This window comes from Crassostrea angulata, chromosome 10, assembly GCF_025612915.1.
Source record: "Crassostrea angulata isolate pt1a10 chromosome 10, ASM2561291v2, whole genome shotgun sequence".
Lineage (NCBI taxonomy): Eukaryota > Metazoa > Mollusca > Bivalvia > Ostreida > Ostreidae > Magallana > Magallana angulata.
In genome coordinates this window covers 54,391,205-54,414,104 of record NC_069120.1, presented here as the reverse complement: position 1 = coordinate 54,414,104, position 22,900 = coordinate 54,391,205, and the positions used below count along the sequence as shown (strand labels likewise).

The following is a 22,900-nucleotide window of genomic DNA, read 5'->3' as shown; positions in this document are numbered from 1 at the left end:
TATTATATTGTATCCTATGATACAATATTGTATATTCTATAATATTGTATCATACAATATTGTATAATATGATATTGGTTTCAGTAATATAGAATTATATCACATGAAATTGTATTATATGATATTGTAATATTATATAATATTGTATCATACGATATTGTATGATATGATATTGGTTTATATGATAAATTATCATATCACATGAAATTGTATTATATGATATTGTAATATATTTTATTGTGTCATATGATGTAATATGTATAATATAATAATGTATTTTATAATATTTTACCATATCACATAATATTGTATCATTTGATAAGATACAATGTTGGAATCAAATTATATTGTATTATATGATATAATATCATATAATGTATCAAATATGTTTCAGTGTCATTCAATACAATATCATTCTATATTATACAATATAATATCATGTTTCAGTGTTATGATGTATTATGTAATATGATATTGTAATATGATACTATATTGTATTATATTTTATGATATTGTATTATGTGATCAAATACAATAAGGTATAACACAATACAATGTCATATCATACGTTACAATATCAAATCTCATTATTGTTTATTACGGTATTTTATTTATTATATGATATATATTATATTAGAAATATGACATGATGCAATATTTAATTTTGTATCATTGTATTGATTAACATATTAACATATGATTATCATAAAAAAAATTATCAGATGATATACGATATTTTGTCAAAACAGAATCCATGAATATCCAAGATCATAAAGTATGATTTTCATATAAAATGATAAAGGTGGTCTTATGAAGGTGATGTCTCATAAGGGTGATGCTCCGTCTCGGTGAGCTTAGTAATCTATGATTACCTATGTTTAATATCTGTTTCACATTCAGCAAAACTGTTTGATTTAGGGAACAAAAGGAAAACTATTGTTTCATCCATTATTTATAATTCATTTATAGCAAATTTGTAAAGATATTTATAAAACAGAAGCTCAAAATAACCTACTGTAAATGAAAAAATGTGTAGGAATTTCATCATTATGCATACATAAATTTTTATATTATAATTATATATTTTCTGTAGGTTTTATATTAGAATTTTGCTAAAATACAAAAAATAATATTTCATTATTGCTGTTTGTTTCCTATATCTATAATTGCTATATTCTGGTTTGATGTACACAATAGATTAAATAGGTTAATGTTAGTGTATGACTGGTACCTTGGTGTGACTGAGCCTCTCTGGGTCTTTACCGGTCAGCTTACGGTGGACACTTTGACATGCCCGGTACACCTTGGGGTGTAGGATTCCCCGCCGGTCACACCACAGTTTGGCTGACAACAGTCGCTGTCTCAGGGTCTCCAGACAGTCTGTGGTCAGAAGTATCAAAGCATTTATTTCTTGAATCTGAACCCTTCACTTGTTCTACTATATCTGTCGGTTTGTTGGTAAGATATTGAATCTGAACCCCCAGTGGTTCTACTGTGTCTGTCAGTTTGTTAGTAAGATATTGAATCTGAACCCCCCAGTGGTTCTACTGTGTCTGTCAGTTTGTTGGTAAGATATTGAATCTGAACCCCCCAGTGGTTCTACTGTGTCTGTCAGTTTGTTGGTAAGATATTGAATCTGAACCTCCCAGTGGTTCTACTGTGTCTGTCAGTTTGTTGGTAAGATATTGAATCTGAACCCCCCAGTGGTTCTACTGTGTCTGTCAGTTTGTTGGTAAGATATTGAATCTGAACCCCCCAGTGGTTCTACTGTGTCTGTCAGTTTGTTGGTAGGTATTGAATCTGAACCCCCCAGTGGTTCTACTATATCTGTCAGTTTGTTGGTAGGTATTGAATCTGAACCCCCCGGTGGTTCTACTATATCTGTCAGTTTGTTGGTAAGATATTGAATCTGAACCCCCCAGTGGTTCTACTGTGTCTGTCAGTTTGTTGGTAAGATATTGAATCTGAACCCCCCAGTGGTTCTACTGTGTCTGTCAGTTTGTTGGTAGGTATTGAATCTGAACCCCCCAGTGGTTCTACTATATCTGTCAGTTTGTTGGTAAGATATTGAATCTGAACCCCCCAGTGGTTCTACTGTGTCTGTCAGTTTGTTGGTAAGATATTGAATCTGAACCCCCCAGTGGTTCTACTATGTCTGTCAGTTTGTTGGTTAGATATTGAATCTGAACCCCCCAGTGGTTCTACTGTGTCTGTCAGTTTGTTGGTTAGATATTGAATCTGAACCCCCCAGTGGTTCTACTGTGTCTGTCAGTTTGTTGGTAGGTATTGAATCTGAACCCTCCAGTGGCTCTACTGTGTCCGTCAGTTTGTTGGTAGGTATTGAATCTGAACCCTCCAGTGGTTCTACTGTGTCTGTCAGTTTGTTGGTAGGTATTGAATCTGAACCCTCCAGTGGTTCTACTGTGTCTGTCAGTTTGTTGGTTAGATATTGAATCTGAACCCCCCAGTGGTTCTACTGTGTCTGTCAGTTTGTTGGTAGGTATTGAATCTGAACCCTCCAGTGGTTCTACTGTGTCTGTCAGTTTGTTGGTAAGATATTGAATCTGAACCCCCCAGTGGTTCTACTGTGTCTGTCAGTTTGTTGGTAAGATATTGAATCTGAACCCCCCAGTGGTTCTACTATGTCTGTCAGTTTGTTGGTTAGATATTGAATCTGAACCCCCCAGTGGTTCTACTGTGTCTGTCAGTTTGTTGGTTAGATATTGAATCTGAACCCCCCAGTGGTTCTACTGTGTCTGTCAGTTTGTTGGTAGGTATTGAATCTGAACCCTCCAGTGGTTCTACTGTGTCTGTCAGTTTGTTGGTAGGTATTGAATCTGAACCCTCCAGTGGTTCTACTGTGTCTGTCAGTTTGTTGGTAGGTATTGAATCTGAACCCTCCAGTGGTTCTACTGTGTCTGTCAGTTTGTTGGTTAGATATTGAATCTGAACCCCCCAGTGGTTCTACTGTGTCTGTCAGTTTGTTGGTAGGTATTGAATCTGAACCCTCCAGTGGTTCTACTGTGTCTGTCAGTTTGTTGGTATGTATTGAATCTGAACCCTCCAGTGGTTCTACTGTGTCTGTCAGTTTGTTGGTAGGTATTGAATCTGAACCCTCCAGTGGTTCTACTGTGTCTGTCAGTTTGTTGGTAGGTATTGAATCTGAACCCCCCAGTGGTTCTACTATGTCTGTCGGTTTGTTGGTTAGATATTGAATCTGAACCCCCCAGTGGTTCTACTGTGTCTGTCAGTTTGTTGGTTAGATATTGAATCTGAACTCCCCAGTGGTTCTACTGTGTCTGTCAGTTTGTTGGTAGGTATTGAATCTGAACCCCCCAGCGGTTCTACTGTGTCTGTCAGTTTGTTGGTAAGATATTGAATCTGAACCCCCCAGTGGTTCTACTGTTTCTGTAAGTTTGTTGGTAAGATATTGAATCTGAACCCTCCAGTGGTTCTACTGTGTCTGTCAGTTTGTTAGTAGGTATTGAAACATCAGAAAGTATATTCCATGTTGAACATATAAAAATTGGTCAGACACCAGCTTACTGCTGTATCTGATTCTAACTGCTATCTAGTGTTACCTTCCGTACGCATGCTGCAGGCACTAAGGCATTTACATACAGTCCCCTGTTATACATCTTCAACAATTAAAAAGAAAAAGGTGAAGCAGACACACTTTTTTCTTGTTAATTTTTTCTGATATGCATGACAACTTATGCATAATGTAATACAATATGTCTGTTTGAGCTATACATAAAAAGAAAAAAAACATACCTTCTCTGTTTTCATGTGTTTGATGCAAATGAGATCTTAAATAAAAAACTATCAGAGCCAAAAAAATATGATATGAAAAATTTCATTGATAAAAGTGTGTGTAGATTTTAGCTTTTTAAAAATTTGAAAAAAAACTTAAAGTAATGGGGGTATTCTGCAATGCATGTATTATACATGTACCCCTATTTCTACCTTAAAGCTGGTCCCTGTATTTCTCTTGTATCACCATGTCTACCTTTAACCTGGTCCCTGTATTTCTCTTGTATCACTAGTTCTACCTTTAAGCTGGTCCCTGTATTTCTCTTGTATCACTAGTTCTACCTTTGAGCTGGCCCCTGTATTTCTCTTGTATCACTATTTCTACCTTTAAGCTGGTCCCTGTATTTCTCTTGTATCACTATTTCTACCTTTAAGCTGGGCCCTGTATTTATCTTGTATCACTATTTCTACCTTTGATCTGGCCCCTGTATTTCTCTTGTATCACTATGTCTACCTTAAACCTGGCCTCTGTATTTCTCTTGTATCACTATATCTTACTTTAAGCTGGCCTCTGTATTTCTCTTGTATCACTATTTCTCTTGTATCACTATTTCTCTTGTATCACTATTTCTACCTTTCATCTGGCCCCTGTATTTCTCTTGTATCACTATAACTACCTTTAAGCTTGCCCCTGTATTTTTTGTATCACTATTTCTACCTTTAAGCTGGCCCCTGTATTTCTCATGTATCACTATTTCTACCTTTCATCTGGCCCCTGTATTTCTCTCGTATCACTATTTCTACCTTTCAGCTGGGCCCTGTATTTCTCTTGTATCACTATTTCTACCTTTGAGCTGGCCCCTGTATTTCTCTTGTATCACTATTTCTACCTTTAAGCTGGGCCCTGTATTTCTCTCGTATCACTATTTCTACCTTTAAGCTGGGCCCTGTATTTCTCTCGTATCACTATTTCTACCTTTGAGCTGGCCCCTGTATTTCTCTCGTATCACTATTTCTACCTTTAAGCTGGGCCCTGTATTTCTCTCGTATCACTATTTCTACCTTTGAGCTGGCCCCTGTATTTCTCTTGTATCACTATTTCTACCTTTAAGCTGGGCCCTGTATTTCTCTTGTATCACTATTTCTACCTTTAAGCTGGGCCCTGTATTTCTCTTGTATCACTAGTTCTACCTTTGAGCTGGCCCCTGTATTTCTCTTGTATCACTTTGTCTACCTTTAAGCTGGCCCCTGTATTTCTTTTGTACATTATTTCTACCTTTAAGCTGGTCCCTGTATTTCTTTTGTATCACTATTTCTACCTTTGAGCTGGTCCCTGTATTTCTCTTGTATCACAGACAAAAGTTCCAGTCCTGACTCCAGACAACCCAAGGTTATCATCTCTCTAGCACAGCACAGAGTGTGGAGGGCCAGACTGGAGCGATACCGCTCCTCATCTACAGAAAACACATGAATAAGGAACCATGACTCCTCCATTTCAATTGTTTTAGCTTATACATGTAACAACCCTTAGGCTGTGGGTTAATAAAATTAAATTTCCCATTCAATGGTATATTATACATATAATTTAGTTTTGTTACATCAACAATCATTTCTTGTCCCATTATCATAAAAATTTGTGCTCAAATTTCCGTTTTCAATTTGTTAATTAACATGAGAATGTTGGTATGTTATAATGGAATTTACAATGTGCATTATCAGGTTGACTTGTGACTTCCTTGACAAGAAACCTTGTGAGGTCAGGGGTCAGGGAGGTGAAGATAATAGATTTGTCAATGTCACCACTGTTCACCAAGGAAGTGATGAAATAGGAAGCATGCTGGGTAACCAGACTGATGATTTGTTGATACTCATCTAAAATAAGAACAATTACAATTACTTATAGAACACAATCATTTGACTGATATACCCAGTACAAGTACTAAGATCAGTACTCTGACATTGGGGCAATGTCTATAGTGATGTCTGATTGATTCCATTGAATCAACCTACCCTCCAGCTGGTAGGTGATACATTTCACCCTGGATTTTGATGGCCTCTTGTTTGGACTCTTCTGTGGAGTGGTTCCCGGCTCTCTCCCTCTCCGGACCTTGGGAATATCAGAGAAGGGCGTGGTTTGTGTGACGTTATTAACTCCCAGGCATCTGCCATCGTGAGTGGGGGGTGATTGTGATTGGTTAACCTTTGACCCTGTTTGACTCTGTCGAGGGGTGGCCTGACTCCTCATCTGTCCTTTACTTTGGGTGTCTTCTCCACCCCCAGGCGAGTGTGACCGTGTGTCTGACAGTGGTTTACAATTATCACTGTTTAAGTCTCTGTGCTGCTGATGGGAATCTGTCTTCTGAATATTTTGTAAATGTGGATTCTCCTTTGGTGTACCATGCTGGTTTTTCATAAATTGCATTTTGTTTTGACCAGTTTTAACAGGGGAGTCCAAGAAAGGATCCTGTAGAGAGCGGAGTGACAGGATTCTGTCAGGGCTCAGGGATACAGGTGAGATAGGTAAAACAGGTGGGACAGGTGAGACAGGTGGGCTAGTTCTGTGGGCTGGGCTGCTACTGATGCTCAGCTCCTGATGTTTTAGTACGGAGGCACTGCCGTCTCTTTGTGATTGAGTCTCCACTAGTGTCCTACAAACATTGCTAGTGCACTCACCATCTTTTAACTTAAATGGCCTTGGAATCAAACACTGATACTGTCCTTCATGCTCTGTGATTTTGCTTTCTCCTTGGCTCAGTGAAGCCTCTTCTTCTAAGTCAATATATAGAGTTTCTACTGTGCTGTTATCTGAAGTTATGCAGGGGACAGTATGTGCGAGACGCTTTGTGTTTGGAGGTAAATGCATCGGCTGGTACTCTGAATCACACAGAGCAGAAAATGGTTTTGAATTATTCACTTTCTCCTTGATTTTAACTGTAGGTCCAGGCAATTCCAAGGGAGGCAACTCAAACATTTCTTTGTGAAATATCTCTTGATAATCTGAAAATGAATTTTAACCATTAAAGCAACTGTGCATTAATTTTACTTGTCTGCTCAGGAACAAATACATTGATCTATCTGCCTTTGACAGTTGGTTTAAACTTTGACTTGTACCTTTATGATTTTGTCTCCCATTCCGCATGTACCCCAGCACTGCTTCATTCAAATCCAGTCTTTCCTCTGTCGGAGGGTGGAGAATCCAACACAAGTTGAGCTCCACCTTCCACATATTCCACTTCAATACAGCCACCTCCTTCCACTCTTTGTTAAGTCTCTTCATCTGCAGGAGTTCCACTCTGTCAATGTCTGGTTCTGTGTGGATAAAGACAGAAGACAGATCATTGTTAGTCACAACACACATTTATTATACATGAATACTGTAAATTCCTGATTAAATGCAAGGAATTAATATCTGTGTAAAATCGCAAAAAGCACCATTTGCACTTCTTAAAACCTTGCAATTATTTTTCTTAACAGATTTAAACTAGATAATTTCATATTATCGCTATCTGATAGTGGAATTAAGTACACATGTAAAATAAGAAATCCACTATAAGTTGAATATTTATCATGCCTGAATATCTTATATTTACTGTATATAAAATAAGACTTTTACAAAAAACAAAAACCAACAGTGAAAACAATAAAACATTTGTTCTCCATGCCCCTAATCTAAAAAAATAAAATTAACTGTACACTATGAGATTGATACTTTATAAGTAAACATACCAGAAAATCTGCATCTCTCTACACAGCACAAGTCAAAATGGCTGTCTGATGGTAATAGTTGATGTTGTGTAGAATTGGACAGTGAAACAAACTCCCTGCCTCTATGGAGTCATAAACAGCTTTTACACAGGGCACAGAGAAATGAGACAGTGCTAGTATAATTCTGAATTATAATGGTGTTTGAAAAATTTCACTCAAGTAGCTAATTAAACTCATACCAAACTCATCTTTCTAGTTAAGTCGAAAACAAATGTGTTCCCAGCGATAACATCAGTTAAATAACTTACAGTAAAGGCAAATTGATTTTATAAAACTGACATAACAAAGGCCTGTAAAGCAGAGCTAGAGCTTTCAAGTTCAAGCCAGAATTCCCAATTACTCTCACACAAAGAGAATACCTATGGTAGCACTATCGAGAGCCCAGTCTGCTGACAGGTATCTGTAACTAGTACCCATACCTTTTGAGAGCTAGAGGTTTGAGTTCTCCCACAGTAAGTAAATCAGCGGACAGACTGGACTTTATAACGGGGGTCTCCAAACTGTAGTCGTCAGGCCAGCTACAGATCTCTAGATCTAAAATATTAGACATCTGATAAACTACTATATATACCAACTTTTATTTGCATGGGAAACTTCGCAAAGTTCGAGAGAACCTCGTCCTTCCAAATATTTCTCGCCGCCAACCAGTTCTAATTGTCTCTGGTTGATTATATCTAGAAAATCTACATCCTGACTGAAAATTAGTCTTTAATAGTTAACCATATACATGTGTATTTCAGCAATTGGATATATATATCAAATATCACATTTCCTAAACCAGCACAGAGCAAAGTAATTTACACCCTTGTCTTATCATGTACAAGAGTTATAGAACCTTGGATTCAGTCACATTGCACAGGATGCATCTTAAATTCTATCAGATTTTGAATTTAAACTATTTCATGTCTATACCGTATGATGAACAAGTATTCTGTTAGAGGAATACATTTAATGTCTCCATTTTTACTCTTCATTTTTCTATATGTGCGATATGATGTCTATTATATATATCCATCAATACGTGATATGATTAGGCTCTTTGGATCAAGTTTACTGTTAAATATTTACAAATAACATAATGATATATTGTAGGTATAAATGAACCTGTGCTCCAGGTCTTCACATGGGGATCCTTTGTTGATGACAATGGGGGACCCCCAGCCTGTTGGTTTACCACATACTCCTCCAGCTGACAGCAATGCTTAACACTAGTCCCCATCTTTATGTCCTCTGTACCCTCATCTATGAGTAAAGCAAAAAAACATTATGTTAAGCCTCCGAAGTATGTCACATTGTTAAAAATTCAAACACTAATATATTTTGATGTGGCTCCTTTTACAAATAACTTCCAGCTCATCTGACCCTGCATCTCTCCTGGGGCAAAACATCAATGAAATACTACCTGAAAAGGTTGTACTACCAGCATAGTGAATGAACAGCAAAAACAGATAGTTATCCTTGTCATCTAAGTCATGTAACCTACACCCTCCAAGCAGCCTACACACACAGTTTGCTAAGTCATTATTGTGGATACCTACATCCTCCCAACAGCCTACAGACACAGTTGGCTTAGTCATTATTGTGGATACCTACATCCTCCCAACAGCCTATGTCACAGTTTGCTAAGTCATCATTGTGGATACTTACATCCTCCCAACAGCCTACAGACATAGTTTGCTGAGTCATTATTGTGGATACCTACATCCTCCCAACAGCCTACAGACACAGTTGGCTTAGTCATTATTGTGGATACCTACATCCTCCCAACAGCCTATGTCACAGTTTGCTAAGTCATCATTGTGGATACTTACATCCTCCCAACAGCCTACAGACATAGTTTGCTGAGTCATTATTGTGGATACCTACATCCTCCCAACAGCCTACAGACACAGTTTGCTTAGTCATTATTGTGGATACCTACATCCTCCCAACAGCCTACACACAGTTTGCTAAGTCATCATTGTGGATACTTACATCCTCCCAACAGCCTACACACACAGTTTGCTGAGTCATTATTGTGGATACCTACATCCTCCCAACAGCCTACACACACACTTTGCTGAGTCATCATTGTGGATACCTACATCCTCCCAACAGCCTACACACACAGTTTATTAAGTCATTATTGTGGATACCTAGGGGTAATGGAGACAGCTGACCCAGGCTTGTCAAGTGGGAGTCTCTCTCTACCAGGTCTCTGTTCTTTAATAGAAGGTTCTCCTGTAAACAATGAAACTAATCTACATACATGTACTTGTCTATACATTAATAGCATCCTTTATGGTCATCAATTGAAATAGTCTAACAGCACATAGATATATGCAGGTCTGCTTGTCAGACATCAATACATATAACCTTCATTATTTGAAAAAGAAGTTTGTAAAATAGTATTAAATAATAATTGCCCAACTAATGATGGCTATGCATTAAATCTGTGTGACCAGAAACAGGAGTAGGTTTTCATGGTTACCAAATAATTCTCCCCATGGAATCGCTCCTCCCTGGTGAACACCTCCTGGGTTTGATTCTGTGATGTGACGGAGGTCTCAGGCACTACATGAAGTTCTAAGGGCTCATGTCTAACCAATCAAAAATCAACAATTTCACAGCATCATTTAAAGGACAGTAGAATTTGAACCTATATATCAGAATAATCTCAGAGTGGTTACTGGGTACTGACCTATTGAAAGCATTTAGTACTTAGTATTTAAAGTATAAATAGTCATCTTATATTGAGGTAGAATATAGCAACTTCTACTGATGACATTAAGTGCATGCAGTGTTTATTTAGATTTAAAAAAAGAAAAATCTTTGACCTGCACTCTCTTTCTCCATTCAGCAGGGGGTCAAGTAGGGGAAGAGGCTGCAGACCCTGGACTTGGGATCCCAGTGAGGGTACATGTGGTTTCACAGGGCCAAGGTCAAGAGTCACATCCTCGAAGAGGTCATCTAGAACATTTCAACAGATTGTTTCTGTATAACTAAGACTCTATTCAACCAAGCTGGTCTACTCTTAAAAAAATCTTTCACTAGATAAGTGTACTTTTAGGTGTAATCATAAGATGGGACAGAACTTGACCTGTAACAGTTGTACCCCAACAAAGTGTCTCTGTTTGAAACTCCTCTGTATACAATAGATCTTTGTCCTCTTCCTTTGTGTGAACAAAGTCAACCAAGTCAAAGTCTCCATACAACTCGTCAAAATCTCCATGGTCCTCAGCCTCATCCTGGTCCTCATTGGTCCTCAGGCCCTCAGAGACTGGAGGGGAAGTGTTGATGCTTAGGGTTGAAATCTCTCTACCATAGAGCTCTAGTGAGTTGTGTTTTACAGATTTCAATGAAGTGAACAGCTTGGCTATATGAGGATCAGGCTGTTCAAGGTCTCCTAACAACAGAGCCTGGTCAGGGATGGCTTTGAAAAAGAAACCATAAATTATATATAAGGAATTTTTCTATCTTTCAGATTCATACATAATAGTATAGAAAAGAATACAGCTATTACTTGTCAATATCCTTTACACTTTTTCAAGTGTTAGCTCAATACAATCTTAGTTTTATTATTTTTTTTCCATTGTTTTTTTTTTTGGGGGGGGGGGGGGGGGGTTAGGGGTTAGCTCAGGTGATCTCAAAAGTTTCAGGCTCATGTATACATCTTTTTAGGAAATATTACTTCACATTCTCTTGTTGTAGTGCACTTTACTTTAATTAATTCACTCCATATTTGTAACTGTTAATCAATATATTTAGAATATATCATGAATGTAGTTTTAGAAAATATATAATTGGCAATAGCTAGAAATAGATTGGCAGAAAAGCCAATGCTGTTTTGAAGGCAGACTTTATTAAACTAAAAAAAAAATCATTAGCAAGGCGTTTGGAATGATTTTTCATAACATCTATATATAGAAAACGTTATAAAAGATGGATAGATAATTGAAGTCTGTAGAAAATTTAATGTCGATTTAATTAAGGACTGCGGATATAATTAATACCTCACCTGAAGCCCAAGGGTGTCTGGTTCTGTGAAGACTTCGATCCGAGAGAACAGGCTGGCATGTTTCTGCCAGAGACAGTCGGGCTCTGGCTATAAATTCTTTCCTTTTTAGTCTGACCTTCCAATAATTAATTAAAGAACTTAAAAGCCATTCATATCTTCAATGAAGAATCAATCGAAATGATCCAGATTAGCAATAGTTTGGTCTATACTTAGACTGTGTTGAATTTCTACCGATTTATATCTACCGACGCGTGTAGTTCCAAGAATAGACATATGTATTGATAACTTCACCGTTTCAGATGTCAAACATATTGGTCCTAAATATAGAACTTTTTCATAATTTAAGATGCGCCACTATCCCAGCATTTGATCATTAATATCATTCAGATGTTAAAGACATTAACAACAAAGAGGACTGAAGCGAGTTGACTTACTAGCGAAAGGTAATCTAGTCCACGATACCGCACCATATTTCGATTTCTTTCATTTAAAAGTTGCAGAGATCCTGAACTAACTCAAAGATTTTAAAGTATAGTACAAGTATAATTTAAGAAAGATATAATCTAAACAAAAACGTTCTGCTAGCTTGACTCTGGTCTTCGCTATCGTCTGCAATGTTATTATTTGAACATCGATCCCGATTTTAAAATTGTTAGTTGTAAACAACGCACAAAATGATTGGGCCCACCTGCACACGGCTGACCTGTGAAAACCACAGGGCATTTCACTATTTAAAAAAAAAACCGTTCTGGGATCGACATCGCACTTCTTGCCCCTTTATGTTAACTAAATATATTATGCAATATATATTAATAGATAATTAATAAAAAGCTATTGATTCGTATCAAGTGATGTTTGAGCTATTTCAAACATAGCCGTACAGCATCTCCTCCCTAAGTCAGTCAAAGATAATGTTCTATTTTGAACAGCTCATACATGTGTATACAAATATTATTGTGGCATAGTTCTGTCACCTTTAGTAAGTAAAATTCACTAAATTACTGTAAATGTACGTAAGTACGTTAGCTAAAACCAAACCATCCCGACTAAACACCAAATAAAGCATTATAATGTTTAAATGAGTCAATTCCCAGATCAATCATTGTGTGTGCGAAATTGAAAGGAAGGTTGACTTTGCTTCAATTAAGTGCATATATGGTCAATATTCGTTAGAGACAGAATTCAATTAAGTCTGTAAATTATAATTTTTCGTTGAAAATGACATTGTTTTCTACTAACATTGAATATAAGTGCAGGAAAACAAGCCAGCTCCATGAGAATCATGAGATTTTACATTGGAATAAATTTACTGTCAAATTTTGGTTGAATGCTACCATGATTCGTGTATCTGTCAGTGATAAATGTATTGAATTGTCATGATTTTACGCTATTCAAATTTTACTTGTTTAAGTCAATTAATATAACAATTTTTTGTATATTTATAAGTACCACCATAGATTTATGTACATTTGGTGAGGATTAATTTTTCATTGTATTTCTTTCGTAATGTAGTTTAAACACTGACGACAAATTAAATCTGCACTCATAAAGTCAATTGTAAGAGGATCGATTTGTATAACTGAAGACCGGGATATCAAACTGTTCCATGTGTAATATTTTTTGTTGCAATTTTGTTTTACTTATCAAACATCTGAAGACAGTTTGGTAATTGAAAAGGTCCCATGCAGTTTTACCTATACCACAACAAACTTTTCTTTTCAATGAGACTGGTCACGGCACCAAAAGCGGAAGTTAGGAATATTCAATATATTTAAATTTCATGTAGCCTTGTGTTTGATAACCACATGCAGATATTTGCTCTAAGATTTTATGATTGCCAAGAATATATTAAGAGAGCATTCAATCGCCATGATAAATAATAATCAAAGTTTCTTCAGTGTTTAACTTCAACCATACAAGTTTGATTTCCAACATTTCACCAATGAATTATCCAGAACTTTTTTAATCGAACCATAAATCTGCCTTTTATAAAGGCAGATTTAATCAGTCTTTTACTGTTAATATTACAAATAGTTATTCAACAAACTGCTTGGCTGAGTGGCTCCACGGAGACCTACATGTACCATACAGAGGTAAAGGGGTTCGAGCCATGCATTTTGATATCAACTTGTAAATTTATTCCATTATATCCATCTGAAAAAATGCAATAACTTCGGAAAATGCCTGGATACCATCAGCTTTCTTGTTATTTAATTTTATTTATAAAGTTTGAAGGATAAATAACATTTTTAGGATGAAAAAAATACTTTGATGCTGAGGATCGGAGAACCTTAAAAAGGAAGTGTTTCTGTGCAAAACTGGCTGTGACTGTTGGTAGGAACATTAGACTAGAGTATAAATATAACGAAGCAAGTACAATTTGAGCTGGAGGAGTGTGATATTAGTATATACATAAAAATATTCTAATGCTTGCCGTTACCACGATAACAACTAAATGATTGTGGTTTTATGCAATATTTAGTAGCATCTAATGATACATACATGTCATCGTCTGTCACCGCCACCGAATCCACCAGTTATAGCCATGCGTGGACAGGGCCTGGCAAGGTTGTATTTACTTCTGGGTAATTAAAGGCAGCAATCGATAGCTAGCATCTTTATTGTGTGTGAAGCTGACCCTGTGTGTGGGGTGATGATGTATACGTTAGTACACTGAGCTCTGGGTAATGGTCGATGGATAGGGGTCGTTTTATTGTACTCAGACTAACGCTTAAGTACATCTATAAATACGATTCCCCTATCTACGGTTATAAGTCACAGAATATAGGCCTCAAACTATCAAACAAAATTTGAAAAAATAATGTTTTTATAAAAATGTCAATGAATTCCGCGATGTCTCAAACACAATACATTAATACATAAAGTTATCTGTTTTGTGTCATGTAGCTATATAACGATATATGCGATACTGACAGGAGTCGCTAGGGGGCGCTAATCCAAATCATTATCTGAGTGTCTCATGAATTATAGTACTTGGATTTTTATTAACGGGATAAAAAAGTCTTATATGCGCACATTGTTTGTCCTAGTTATCGGTCCGATTTGTCTTGCAGTTTCCGTCAGAGATCTAAGGTCGTCCACAATGCAATAACTTATTATTTACTTATTGATACTGGTCGCTGCATGAAATAATACATCCAGAAATTAAAACAAAATATGACAGTACAAAATGTAACCTGTGCGAAAAAGGCAAAGAATTTTATTACGGTATTATTAAATGTCAGTCGTTAAATTAAAAAGAAATACGTTGCAGAGTATGTTACCATATATTCGAGGATATGACTAGTTTTAATGGGTTTTTTTCGGGGAGGGGGGGGGGATTGTTGGTGGAATATTTCTAAACTAACCCTCCACACTCTCAAATGAAATTAATTTTGTTCGATCTCCTTTTTATTCCGTTATTTGATTTCCAGCATACAGTGTATATTTATTTCTGTTTCTGGAGATCTTTATATTTCACTAAATTTAAGAGCACATAACTTTTAATGGTAAATATTTAAAATCTTCAAAATATACATCTAGCGCTTGCTTTGTTAAGATATTTATCAATGGAAATGAATAAAATATGCTCCTCTAACTTATCATTCCCCTCCAGTCCTCAAGTTTTTGGAGAAAAAATATTTTTTTATTCCTTATAGTTTGTTTATGACTAGCAAATACTTGTTTTTAATTGTGTGGATTTTTTCTTTTGTTGTTTTAATTTGGCAGTCTCTATTCTTATTCCTTTGACTTGAAATCATTTATAATATAAAGCTATTAGCATAAAAATAATTTGATTCCTATTTTCACTTTACATAAATCCACATAATTTCATTTTAGATATCACGTGATGCTGTTTTTACTAAACATATGATATGTTTTATATATACATTACCACAAAAACATTGAACAATGTACACAATCTGTGTTAATCTAGGTAGGCGACTTCTGCGATTTCATTTGAAATAATTGCATCAAGCCACTATTGTTTCATTCTCGAAACAAACCATCGTTGGAAACTGTCATGTTGTAAATTTTGGAATTTACCGGATGGCAGTAAATACAAAATTTACAACATGACAGCTGCCACCCGGTAAATGTATTTACTGCCACCCGGTAAAGTCAAAATTTACAACATGACACAACCAATGGCCAGTTTCGCAAACGCTTACTAACTCAAGGCAAACCCGCCAACATTTCCTCGGTTTCATGAAATATTAGTTATAATTACAATACACAACTGGAAAATAAGCAAAACCCTAAAGTTTATGTTTTTGAGCTATAAAAACAATGTTGACTTCATGTGATGACAACAACGTCATACTTCTTTCTCCCAGCACAGATTTGCGATTTGTGAGATTTTCATCACAAGTGTGTGATGGACCCAATCGGGATAAGCAAGAATTATTCTTTAAACCAATGAAATATCAGCAAGTATGCCCACAAACACAAAGCGTATATGCGAGCCTTCACGTGGGTTTCCAACGATAAAATCAAACCTGATCGTGGCTTGTAACATGTAAAAAATAAAATCAAAGGCCTGAAGGGCAACAATGGCGTCGAGTTAAAGTTAATTTGAAGAGTAAAAACCTAAATAATTTTTTAAACAAACGGAAAGCTGTCAATGTGACAGCTAACCGGGTTTTCTTTTTATATGTGAACTGTATCCATAATCCATGTCAACCCATATCCTATTTTGCTAAAAAAAAAAAAGACTTAGTTCAAAAGCTGGTATTTTTTTCATAAATAATCAGAAATAAAAATCCTAGATATATGCACACCTCTGATACATGTACAATTAATCTGCAAAAGAACAACTTTCCGATCGGGTTCGGTATTTTTGTACAACTCATGAATGTATAAACTTTCAGAAAATTACAAAGTTCTCCATGCAATAAATCTAATTATTTCATTAAAATTAATAATTACGTATAACCTATCACATAAATAAATCGCAACGTGTTCGGGGTTCAGCCTTCTATACTATTATGCATGCGTATTTACTGTAAACAAAACACATGCAGGGCTCGCGAAGAATCTACTGGACAGGTTTGTTGATAAAAATATGTCTTTTCTACTTCTCATAGGTAATAACTGTTCAAAGTTTTTAAAATAACCACAATAATTATTTTGTAAGCTTGTATTTTTCGTGTTTATCATAGGAGTTGCTACAACCTAAATCTATTTTTATAAACGAGGCCCATTGAGGGGTTATTTGACATATTCATGTCTATTCATTTTAAAATGAACTTTAATTGGTATACCATTTATAAATTATCGAGTAAGTTAGGATGTGTTTCATTTAGAGAATCGCTTTAACCTTGTTTTCCATGATGACCGTAGTGGGACGAAGATCTTGTAGTTTTCAGCACGTGTCAATTACTGTCAATCAAAGTCCACGTGGTACAAATAAACGATATAAGATTATTCCGGTTTGTACGATCCTTGAATTTCCGGAAGCTCATAATTACGTTAATTAAGTATGTGAAAGGTATTTTCATGTATTTCAACTATATCAATAAACGTTATTTCTTATTTCCTAACTATACAATAGGTAAATCTGAAGTTATTCACACATGTGTTTTCAGCTGTACTGTCTCTTTAATCCATGTCAACCCATATCCAGAGAAATAAAGTACCCCATATGCAATATTTTGCTAAAAAAGACTTAGTTCAAAAGCTGGTATTTTTTTCATAAATAATCAGAAATAAAAATCCTAGAAATGTGCACAGCTCTGATACATGTACAATTAATCTGCAAAAGAACAACTTTTTATCTATAAAACTGTAGGAAAAGTTATCCGTACAATGAGGTTACCCTATATGCAATATTTTGCTAAAAATTGACTAACTTCAAAGCTGGTATTTTTTCACAAATTATCAGTAATCAAAATCCTAGCAATATGCACACCTCTGGTATATGTATAATTGATCTGCAAAAGAACTTCTTATCTTGAAAACTGTAAGAGGACTTATCCGTACAATGAGGGTACGCTATATGCAATATTTTGCCAAAAAATGACCAAGTTCAAAAGCTGGTATTTTTTTCACAAATTATCGAAAATCAAAATCCTAGCAATATGCATACCTCTGATATATGTATAATTGATCTGCAAAAGACCAACTTCCTATTTTGAAAACTGTAGGAGGACTTATCCGTACAATGAGGGTACCCTATATGCAATATTTTGCCAAAAAATGACCAATTTCAAAAGCTGGTATTTTTTTTCATAAATTATAGAAAATAAAAATAAAATACATTAGTCAACTTTAAAAAAAAATAAAAAATGTTATTTATCACATAACTAATAAAATTACAATTCATTACAAATTTGCTCACCTAATTCTTAAAAAGTTTTGAATTTCAATTGAAAATTTAAGTTTAATATAGAAATTTCTTAGGAGTTAAAAAACGTTTAGATTTTTTTTCTCTATTTATATGGAAATAAATATTAAAAAATATTATTGTGTTTAATTCTATATATTGTATACTGCTGATAACCACTCTGTCTCTTATTATCAATTTCATCTAAAATTCACAAAGGTCCAAATGACACGGTCCGAAAAGATCAGGGGTAGATAAAAGAAAGCACCCATTCACATTGTTTACAAAGTGAAAGTAGTTCACTAGTTGGTTTAAAATAACTTTTGGTTGTAGATGTACTTATCGCTCGATTAGGAAGTTTTGTTCCTACAATTAAGTTCAAACATTTGTGCATTGTCAATTTTCGATATGGATACAAAATAATCTATTTTGCAGGCTAGTACATTTCATAACCAAATTAAGTATGTTAGCCCAGCTATCGCATGTGTCTCGGTGCTAATGTATTCATCCGCTGAAACCGAGACATGTTGTTTTCAATAAAATGTGAACATTTTTAAAGACGGCAACCATTTCGAATCTGCAAACTTGTTTTGTTGACGTACAGTTCTGCTCGAAATTGAAGTATATGTCATCTATTTTTCTTCAAACACATACGAAAACTTTGCACTCATTTGAGTTGTTTGGCTCCTAAAAATGTAACTTCCGGACGTACGATCCCTAGATGGCTTTCGAGCTTCGCTCGACGCCATTAAAATAAAAGCCCTATCATTAAAATAGCCTTTAACCTGGAAATAGTTTACTCCTATCATGGAAACAAATGCAATGGTTGTGCCCACAGTGGTTGTCTTTCCCATTGTCGAAGCCATTGCGGATTGGAAGGCACACTCTTTGTACTTCCTTGATCACTTGACTAGGCCAATGACCTTGACCCAACAAATCAGGAGGAGGAGCAGTTATAGAATGGTTCCAAAATCGAATGAAACAACAAATAAACAGTGATTAATTTATATTTCAAAATCTAAAAATCGCTATTCATATGCTGATTTGCATCAGTTGTTAATATAACACGACAAAAATATCTGTTCAAATGAAACAAAAACTTTAGATAAAACATGTTTACAGGCCTAACATGTGATAACAAACACTAATTCATCCCTAGAAAGAAAATTACGTCATTCTTGGACACACATAAACAAGTACAAGTTCGTATCCACCCAATAAGCACTAACGTTCCACACACTCCAGCAAAAAACAGATCATGATTGGACGCTCCGACGTCACGTGAAACACAAACAACCGGACGGCGCATGCGTCGAACGTAATTAATGACGTAAGCATAAATATCCTGAGAGAGTTTTTAAACAATAAGGAGTAAGATTTAAAATGCAACTGAAAACCAACAAATTGTACACGCTGGACTGCATAGAAAAAACGCACGACATGTCGATTCTACATCACAACACACTTTCCCTTTAATTTCTCCTTTCTTTTCTGGGATTTAGTTTTCTTTGTCTCAAGCTGGAGACTCATTGTTCTTCTTTTCTCCAGTTGGAGTAACTCCTGAAATAATTCTTTCACATTGTAATTTGTTTTTGCCGAGGTTTCAAGAAAGGCACAATTCCAACTTTTCGCCAACTCGGCGCCTTCTCTCTGTGTGACGTCACGACATTCCTCGTCACATTTATTTCCCACGAGCATGACGGGAATGTCTCGAAGATCACCCTTAATGAGCACAATCTCATTGTAAATAGGTTTGAGTTCTTCCAGAGACTGTCGACTTGTGATGGAATACGTGAGAATGAAAGCGTGACCCTTGGAGATTGAAAGTCTCTGCATGGCGGGAAATTGGTGACTACCGGTCGTGTCCGTGATTTGTAATGTACACACCTGTTTATTACAACTGATCACTTGTCGGTACGTATCCTCAATGGTGGGAATGTAGCTCTCTTTGAATGTTCCTTTCACAAATCTTAAAACCAGGGAACTTTTTCCAACTCCGGCGGCTCCAAACACTACTACTCGGTAGTCGTTGCTCTGTTCCGGCATCACACGCAGGCGCACGGAACGGTCTTTTGGCGGTACCTGACAAAAAGAAAAAATCCTTCTGAAAGACAATCTGGTAATTGATGCACAAACTAGAGCTCTTAACGGATGGAGGATAGACTGAAATGATGAAGAACGTCCAAATTACTGATTAAAAAGGATTCCTGCGGATTGTTCATCTTGAGATAAAATTAAAAAAAAATACAGTAGGCGTCCGCGTATGGTTCGGTATCAAGAGACACCTTTTGGGCGAGACGTCTATATTATCAATTCTTGTCGGAGTGTAGACACCTACAGAAGAACGTAGGCCATTCATCTGATCTCAGAGCACATATAACGCCGCGATGATTGCGGGCTGGTGAGGTAATTGGCACTTTTAATTGATTAACTTTTGTACATGGCTCATCTCGCTCCTCAAAACGGCAAATGTATCGAGCTATTAAATGTCATGTACAAGAAATTCAGGATGGACATCATAAATATGGAAACTAGTACGCAGGTGTGACGTCATAAAACAATCAATCGGGTGTATCTCCATTCATTTCGCAGAATCTTCAGTAATTACACATAACAAATGCGTTTTGGAAAGATATTTTAGTCTATTGAACGTTTTGAAATAGCGACTATCTCTCTGGTGTAGACAGAGAGTGCCCCTCGAAAGCTATTGCTATACACGTATCTCTATCGGAGCTCCCCACCCCCATAAAGAGTTACATGTAGCACCCCTTACCGTGAGAGCCGAGCGGGAGTTGACACTCGCCGATCCCCTGATGGACATCCGACTTCCTCCACTCATTATGGCGGTGAGAATTCAGTCCTTATGCCTCTACAGCACCGCGGCAGCTGATGTCTCTGTTCGCCATTTTTTCATCACTATTCGCCTTCTCTTCAGAGAAATCAATATGCGCTGCGCGCGGCCTTCGAATAAGCCACTGTTGTTTGCTAAATTGAGACTGACAACATCGATATAATGCAAGAAAATCGATGGATTGCTGCCACGGACGGGGCACGCGGTACCAGGCAGCAGACCTCGACCGCGGCCCCTAAACCCCGTGCCTGGGGGTAGATTTTATCGAAACTTTAGCTTTCATCGTCCCGTCATCGAGTCGAAATGGAAGAAAAACGATGGGGAGGGGTAGCATTGTACAAGTTAACTAAATGAAGCGATGGACTGGAGTATTTCTAAACGTAAATATGTTGTAGACAAAAATATAAACTAAGCTTATTGATCCTATGGAAAAATCCCCTTTGTCCCGTTTGATGGATGTGGAACGTGGGTGCGATGTCCTCAATAGATAATTCGATCGGGCTCTGAAACCGTTAATATATCGAAGTATGTAATGAACACGTGTATTGAAGAGAGCACGTGTATGTGTTTAGTTTGTTTAGTTAAGGTCTTCCGTTTCCAACGGAAGACCTTTCTATTATTGTGCGGGTTAAGATTATTCTTATTTTTCTTTTTTTTTTTTTTCTTCCTAGACGCGAACTTTGAGGCTTCATATCTTGCTCATTTCTGAACGGATTTTGCTCAAATTTTCAGGGCTAATGGAATTTACAAAACACTATCTTCACCAATTCATAAAAGTTAGAATTCCCTTTCCGTTAACGAGTTATTCCCCTTTTAAAATTTTTTAGGGCCTTTGGTTTCCAGACAAAGGCTCCGAGACTATGATAGCAGGGAATGGGAATCCAACGAATTTGAATAACAAAGACATTGAAGTTGTATACATCGGTTTTTGTTTTTGGATTACGTTCCTTATTTAGGAAAAGGTAAGGGGTCAAAAACAGGATTCCAAAAAGTGCAAAAATTTAGACATATTTTCCTTTATATCTTTTTAACAAAAAATATTTTGTTAAAACATGTAGAATAAAAGTTGTGCAGAATATCAAGGGCTTTCATTTGACACCAATAAAAAAGGGCTGGCCCCTTAAATTAAGGGCCAATAGCCCCTAAAAGTTTTTGCTTAATAACTCAAAAACGGTTTGGATTTTGATATAGATGTCGCTGGAAAAGTTGTTTGTTGGGATCTCATAAAGGTCGTAAAAATATTTTTTTGTAAGTGATTTGTGTAGTATGAGTGTAAAAAGCTTTACATGTTGACATGTACCTGTTTTCATTTGACAAGTTAACGAAAGTCTTTGTGCGTACAACTGGCATAAAGTTGCCGCAGAAAGTATGCTGGTTTATACAGGAGGCATTAATTTATAAGAATTTTTTTTTTGTTGGAGTACATGCTTTTTTTTAAGGAGTTTAAGTCATTGTTGTTAAGTTCTTAGTGCACAATCATTAAAAACGGCAATTGGAAAACAAAACATTCTTTTTCTTTTCTTTTTAACCACAAAATATGGAATTAAAAAACTCTATGCATTACATTTTATTTATTAACTCCATGCATTTAAAATCTACCTTGAATCAGAGCTGTGTGTGTGTGTACCATTACGTAAGCTCTCCCTCGCCCGCGGCCGAGAAAATCGGTCACCATGCTCGCGGCTGGACTGAGAGTTGCGTCTCTCATATATGAGTTTATTTAGCCGCGAACTCAAGAATTGTTTTAGTTTTGATTACACAAAATCTTTTGTGGATTAAACGATTGGATGTCAAGTAAGAAATAGTTCATTTAATTAATAAAAGCAATGTCATTCTCTATAGCAATAATAGACTAAGATCAATTGTGGGGTTTAAGTTTAAAATATATAACTTCTATTTGATAGAGTAAGGTCATTATATTGCAAACTTTTCAAATCTTCCTTGGTTGTGAGCTGTGCGTTTCTGTGCGTTGTACCTTTACGAAATATATCCTTTGCCCACGGCCGAGGAGATCAGCGACGGCTGCATTACCTAGCGGTAAGCGGGTATTTAATACACAAGATTCGCACACCGCGACTTACACTTACATGCATATGAACGTGTTTGAGTTAATATAGCCGTATATACAAGAACTGTTTTAATTTTATGTTATAAAAGTTTGTCCTACTTGTATATATTTAATTAAATATTTGAGTGTAAATGAATATTA

General features: G+C 36.2%; 2 protein-coding genes across 2 annotated transcripts in view; both read right to left on the bottom strand.

The window, feature by feature from the left end:
- LOC128167820 (uncharacterized) overlaps nt 1–12,053 on the bottom strand; it is a 57,676-nt gene extending 45,623 nt beyond the window's left edge. The window contains exons 1-14 of the mRNA XM_052833746.1: nt 11,950–12,053; nt 11,516–11,630; nt 10,598–10,930; nt 10,335–10,467; nt 9,989–10,097; nt 9,654–9,738; nt 8,623–8,760; nt 7,938–8,052; nt 7,480–7,580; nt 6,865–7,062; nt 5,764–6,750; nt 5,458–5,625; nt 5,073–5,207; nt 1,232–1,380 (exon numbers count right to left, since the gene is read on the bottom strand). Of these exons, the coding sequence (XP_052689706.1) occupies nt 1,232–1,380; nt 5,073–5,207; nt 5,458–5,625; nt 5,764–6,750; nt 6,865–7,062; nt 7,480–7,580; nt 7,938–8,052; nt 8,623–8,760; nt 9,654–9,738; nt 9,989–10,097; nt 10,335–10,467; nt 10,598–10,930; nt 11,516–11,630; nt 11,950–11,985 (2,802 nt within the window). The 5' untranslated portion in view covers nt 11,986–12,053. The remainder of the gene's footprint in view (nt 1–1,231; nt 1,381–5,072; nt 5,208–5,457; nt 5,626–5,763; nt 6,751–6,864; nt 7,063–7,479; nt 7,581–7,937; nt 8,053–8,622; nt 8,761–9,653; nt 9,739–9,988; nt 10,098–10,334; nt 10,468–10,597; nt 10,931–11,515; nt 11,631–11,949) is intronic.
- A 6,778-nt stretch (nt 12,054–18,831) lies between these two features.
- On the bottom strand, nt 18,832–20,971 carry LOC128167819 (GTP-binding protein Di-Ras2-like). Its single transcript, XM_052833745.1, has 2 exons — nt 20,614–20,971; nt 18,832–19,922 (listed from the first exon to the last, which is right to left on the bottom strand). Exons 1-2 carry the CDS (start codon nt 20,677–20,679, stop codon nt 19,290–19,292), a joined length of 699 nt encoding a protein of 232 aa, XP_052689705.1. The 5' UTR covers nt 20,680–20,971; the 3' UTR covers nt 18,832–19,289.
- Between the last annotated feature and the right edge of the window lie 1,929 nt (nt 20,972–22,900).

Coding starts and splice junctions, on each gene's coding strand:
- LOC128167819 (XM_052833745.1), bottom strand. CDS start 20,679: ATGAGTGGAGGAAGTCGGATGTCCATCAGGGGATCGGCGAGTGTCAAC. Junction 19,923..20,613: donor ACTCCCGCTCGGCTCTCACG/GTAAGGGGTGCT, acceptor TCTTTTTGTCAG/GTACCGCCAAAAGACCGTTC.